This window comes from Macrobrachium nipponense, chromosome 48 (assembly GCF_015104395.2).
Source record: "Macrobrachium nipponense isolate FS-2020 chromosome 48, ASM1510439v2, whole genome shotgun sequence".
Classification (NCBI taxonomy): Eukaryota; Metazoa; Arthropoda; class Malacostraca; order Decapoda; family Palaemonidae; genus Macrobrachium; species Macrobrachium nipponense.
In genome coordinates this window covers 6,996,583-7,002,595 of record NC_087223.1, presented here as the reverse complement: position 1 = coordinate 7,002,595, position 6,013 = coordinate 6,996,583, and the positions used below count along the sequence as shown (strand labels likewise).

The following is a 6,013-nucleotide window of genomic DNA, read 5'->3' as shown; positions in this document are numbered from 1 at the left end:
TGTCAGGAAGCTCGAGTAATGTTGGTAGTGATCCCACAGTTGTTGTGGGGGAAGACTGTGGGGTGACTGGGTTTGTTGTCAGCTAGGCCGATGCTGGAATGACATATGGATAGAGAGAGAGAGAGAGAGAGAGAGAGAGAGAGAGAGAGAGAGAGAGAGATCCCTCCTCAACCGCCCGCCAAACCTGTAGGCCAAGCTGTAACTGGTACCGTGGAGTTCTCTCCCTCTCCCTCTCTCTCTCCCTAATATCTCTCTCTCTCTCTCTATCTCTCTTTCTCCCTCCCTCCCTCCCTCCCTCCCTCTCTCTCTAGCAACCTGCTAAACCGCCACTGAGCCTACCACGGGAAAAGCGTCCCTGTAACGGAGCCCTTATGCGATGATATTCCATGAACAGGGAATTATTGGAAAGTATGCTATAATGCAAAAGCTAATGTATTCTCCCCGCACCTGTTTCATCTCTCCCCGGCGCGCCTGATCTCCCTCCCAGCGGCCAATGGCGGCCCGCCGTTTCTCCCGCCGAGTCCCTGGCTCCTGAAGCCCTCCCGGGATTGGTCGGCCGCGCGGGCCGGCGGCGCTGATTGGCCGGGCGGGCGGCTGCGCGCGCCGGGTGGATCGCCTATGGTCCCCTGATAGATCAATATGATTGGAAGGTGGGCCCCGAGAATCTGGTCTCGTCTTCTTATAAAACAGTATCTGCGAGCATAACTCTATTAGTCAGTTTTCGTTTGGTTTATAGCTTGTCAGACGCAGGCTAAAGAGTCGCTGCTAAGTTGATTTTACCGTAACAAACTTTGTTTTCTGCCACGAGGACCCCTCTTTCTGCCCTCTCTCTCTCTCTCTCTCTCTCTATCTCTGTCTCACTCTCTGTTGCTCTCTCTCTCTCTCGCTATATAGCTCTCTCTCTCTCTCACTCTGTGTGTGTGTGTGTTTCACTTTCTCTCTCTACCTCTCTCTCTCTCTCTCTCTCTCTCTCTCTGTAACCGTCTGTTCTGTCTAACAGTTGCTGTGTGCGAGAGCGATCTGCACCGACCTTCGATTGCCCCGTTCAAGCCAGATTTCAATCCCTCGCTGCTGCTGCTGCTGCTGTGCCTGCTGGGGGTAATCGTGCAGGAAACGACGAGGACACACAACACGTCATCGCCGCTGCTGCTGCCCCACCACCACCTGCTACAATTCGGCAATCCCTCCGCTGCTGGGCTGCCTCTGGTTAACCAGTAGCACCAGCCACAGCGAGCGCCATCATCATCATCATCATCATCATCGGCCTATTGTTGCACAGCTGCTGTTCAAAGTCACTCCTCCCTCCCCCGAACGCTTAATTGCTGTGTGCTCCTGCAGTCACTAGTCTCTACAATGGCGACCCGGCTGCCGCTGCTGCTGCTGCTGCTGCTATTGCTGCGTCGGTGGTGAGTCGTCGTGAGTCGTCGTGAGTCGTTCGTCCTTCCTACAGAAGGAACCCAGTGACTGTGTGCTCCCGCGCCGAAAAGGATAACCTCTCTTTTTTTTTTCCCTGCTCTGTGACTCTCGAACTCTCGTTGTGGTGTGCTTTTGCGCGATTCGGATCGGCTGGCTGCCTCTAGACCTATATAGACTGGCTTTTCCTTTGTCCCTCTTCCTCCATCCTGGTCATTGTTATCAACCTCATTATCACCATCAAATCACCGTCATCCCCACCCTCCTCCCACGGCCCCCTCAGTGAACGAAAACGTATACAGTGAAAGACGAGACACGAAGAAGAAGAAGGTATTGATTCAGTGTCACCTTCGTCAGGTGTGAACTAGACCGAGGAACCTCTCGTTGTTAACTCTCCAGGAAAAGAGTGTGAGAGAGAGAGACAACTATAAACCAGTGTGAGATTAAAGCAAAAGAGATATTTCAGAGACGATACGAAGGTCTCTCGGGTCTCTATAGGTCTCTCCAGTGACCCCAAAGTCGTTTCTAAATCCTCCTGAAGGGTCTGTGTCGCCAGGGACAGAGGAAGGCCCCGGGAAAGACACCGAGAGAGAGAGAGAGAAGGATTACCTTCGTCTGGGAGTCTATTCTCTACTCCCGCCAAAACTCCCAGGTAAAAAAAAAAAAGGTCTCGCTTCCAGACCTCCTCGCCCTCGACGTCTAGTCGCTTCCAGAGGTACAGTGACCACAAGCGGCGACCCCACAGCGACCAGAGAGATAAGGACGACCTTCGTCAGGAGGTCTACTCTCTCCTGCTCTCCAGCCAAAAGCTTCCAGGTAAAAAAGGCTGTTTCCAGACCTCCTCTCCCTCGACGTCTAGTCGCTTCCAGAAGTACAGCGACCAGAAAGATAGGGACGACCTTCGTCAGGAGGTCCAATCTATCTCTCCCGCTCTCCAGCCAAAAGCTTCCAGGTAAAAAGGGTCGATTCCAGTCCTCCTGGCCCCTTCGACGTCCAGTCGTTTCCAGGTAGTTCAGCGACCGCCCACCGACCCTACAGCTCTGGATCTCGGCGGCAGTTCCAGCGACCACCACCAACGGCTCCGCTTCGCGTCCCTAGCAGCCGAGGGCACGGCTGGAGGAGTCTTACGCGCCTCGGACCCTTACATCGGCAAGATTTCGCTCCCGGCGGGTACCACGTGGCCGCTAGGCCTAGGGCGGGCGCCCGTGGACGTGGGCGTGGGTCTAGCCGGGGGCGGCGTCCACCTGCAGAGACACGAGGTCAAGGAGGAGGTGGTCGGGGGCGGCGGCTTAATGGACGGTGGAGGAGATCGGGGAGAGAAGCGCAAAGTCGACGACTTTTCGACGCTGTACAGCCTCGACCACGGGGGAGGGGGGGTGGCGGCGACGCCCTCCTCCCACGGGCCCACCACCCCCCCGAGGTCGCTGCCCGAACAGACAGGTAAGAAGCGAGGCCCTTGTTTCGTCGATTATAATCACCTCCTTCTCTCCATCTTTATTAGCAACATTCTCGCATCTCTCTCGTTCGTAGAGCAAAAAGGTCCGTGATTGGATCACCCAAATTATTATTATTATCATTATTATTATTATTATTATTATTATTATTATTATTACTATTATTATTCCTTATTCGCTATCTACCCCATTCTCATGCACTCTCTAAATGTTCATTATCCTTATATACTCTCTCATTATTTATTATTATTATTATTATTATTATTATTATTATTATTATTATTATTCCATTATTCCATTCACCGTTATTCCTTATTCACTATCTATTGTTATCATTCATTTTCTCTTATTATTATTTATTAATATTATCATTACCACTAACTGTCTCTTCTTACAGTTATCTCTCTCTCTCTCTCTCTCTCTCTCTCTCTCACACACATTCCCTTTGTCCTCCTCCTTACCGTGGGCGCCGAAACGCAATGATTGAGCGGTTTATTGATTGAGCGCGGTTTATCTGGCGTCGGAGCACCGATCCGTCAGCTCCTGGGTAATGGTAATTGGATAATTAACGCTTCCGAATTATTGTTTTTATTATTTTTTATTTATGATCTGTGGAAATAATTCAAATAATTTTTTTTACGTCTGAAAATGATTTTTTTTATTTATGTCTGTGAAGAAATTTTTTTTATTTACGTCTAAAAAATAAAATTTATATTTTTTACGGCTGTGCAAATTATTTTTTTTATTTACGATGACTGAAAATTTTTTTTTATAAATATTTCTGGGAAAAAAGTTTTTTTACGATGTCTGTGAAAATTATTTTATTTTATTTACGATGCCTGTGAAGAATAATTTTACTTACGGTGTCTGTAAAAATTATTTTTTACGATGTCTGTAAAAATGATTTATTTATGATGTCTGCGAACTTTATTATTTTGTAATTTACGATATCTGTGGGGATAAAATTGTTTTTGTTAAATTAACGCCAGTTATAATATTTGAATAAAGTAGGTATTTTTTTATAGACTCTGAAAATCTTAATATATATATATATATATATATATATATATATATATATATATATATATATATATATATATATATATATATATATATATATATGTTCTTTATGTCAGCAATAAAATTTTAATAACATAAGTATTTTTTATACGGACACTGAAAACGCTTAAACGATAGATAGATATATATGAAAGTTTTGAAATTCATATTAGGAACAAAATTTAAATAAACTATATATATATATATATAAATATTATATATCTATATATATATATATAATATATATATATTTTAAACAGACAAACACAGGAACGTATAAAACCGTTTTATAATGAATATGAGTCACAAAATCTAAATGAAACTGTTTTGATATATTAATCAGCTTAAACAATAGACAATTTTAGTAATAAAATCAGTATCATTTCAAACGGGACATACCAGCGCTTAAACAATAGATTTATAAAAGAGTTTTTTTTCAAATTAATATTAGTAATAAAATTTATTTCACATATTTTTTAACAGGGAATCCATCCTTTTAAGGAACAGCGTCTTATAAAACTGTTTTTTAAATTAATATCAGCGATAAAATTTGAATGGAATTCATATTTTTGTACGGAAATAGTAGCCCATAAGCAAGTAACAACTTTATAAAACTGTTTTTAAACTCACATCAGTGATAAAATTTGAAATAAACAAGCATTTTCTAAACGGACAAAGATGCGCTCTAGCAACAGCCTCATATAAAACTATTTTTAAACTCGTAACTATTAGTAATAAAATTTAAAATAAATATACATTTTATAAACGGACAGAGACGTACATAAACAACAGCTACAAAACTATTTTTAAACCCATCACAGTAATGAAATGTGAACAAAATCAATATGAGTTTATAACGACATTGAAGCGACGAAGTAATCGCTATGTATAAAACTGGTTTTTTAATTCATTATTAGCAACAAAATTCAAATCCAATATATATATTTTTATGAATGGGCATAGTGGCGGTTGAACAAAACCTAGATATAAAACTAGATATAAAATCTGTGATAAAGTCCTCGTATAAAACTATTTTTAGTGACAAAATTTGAATAAACAAATATTTTTAGATGACATACTTTGTTGTTATGGGGGGGGGGGTTAGGGGGGGTCTAGGAAAGGCCTATGAAGAGCCTATAAAGGTCTGAAAAAGGTGTTTTGCGTCGAGTAAGCTGGAGGTTGGATCACGCCTTGTTAAATCGATAATAGTATCACTGATATATTTGTATATTTTTGAAAACTCATTATATTAATAAGATTTTAATACAAGGAATATATTCTCAAATGTATATATTCACAAATGTATATATTCACAAATGAATACATTTCTTCTGAATAAAAACATTCATAATCCTTCAGGGAGAATGATATCTTGTGAAGAAATATATTTATTTCTACTTCAAAAAACAAGGATTCTCTGTAAGCAGATATATTTCTCTTTACCAAAGATTCAAGATCGATGTATTTATCTCAGAAAAAAAAATCGAAGAATAAATATATTCCCCATTCGATCATCCTAAACCATATAATTCCCCCAAAAATATTATTCTCCCGGTCACAAACGATGTATTTCCTTTGCAAATAACTAAGCATTAGTTTGGTATTCATACAATATTTCCAGAATATATTTCACATGTTTGTAAATAACGAGTTTCCTTAAGAAATACATTTTTTTCTGTTTAATTTTATACAGAAAGTATATCGGTATAACTTTTGAGTAAATATGTATCAGATTAGCATCGATAAACGAAAAAAGGCTTTAAAAATGAAATTAGATTTATCCCCTACTTATAAAAAGGATTAAAAAAAGTTATATAAATCCTGTACATTACCATACAACAGAATATCACTTTGAAATAATTAAATTAATCCCCTATTTATAAAAAGGATTAAAAATTGTATTCATAAATCCTGTAGAATAATATACAACACATTATCCCTTTAAAAGTTAATTCAGTTAATCCATTGTTTATAAAAAGGATTTAAAAAAGGATTTATAAATCCTCTAGATTAACATACAACTGAAAAATCCCTTTAGAAAATAAACCAGATTAATCCCCTATTTATAAAAATGATTAATCATTTGA

At 40.1% G+C, this 6,013-nt stretch overlaps 1 protein-coding gene across 3 annotated transcripts in view; it reads left to right on the top strand.

Moving 5' to 3' along the window:
- Positions 1-657: 657 nt before the first annotated feature.
- Positions 658-6,013, top strand: part of LOC135205017 (homeobox protein unc-42-like) — a 139,069-nt gene continuing 133,713 nt past the window's right edge. For all 3 annotated transcript variants that reach the window (XM_064235263.1, XM_064235262.1, XM_064235261.1), the window contains exon 1: positions 658-2,853. In XM_064235263.1, coding sequence (XP_064091333.1) covers positions 2,706-2,853 — 148 coding nt within the window. In that variant the 5' untranslated portion in view covers positions 658-2,705. The remainder of the gene's footprint in view (positions 2,854-6,013) is intronic.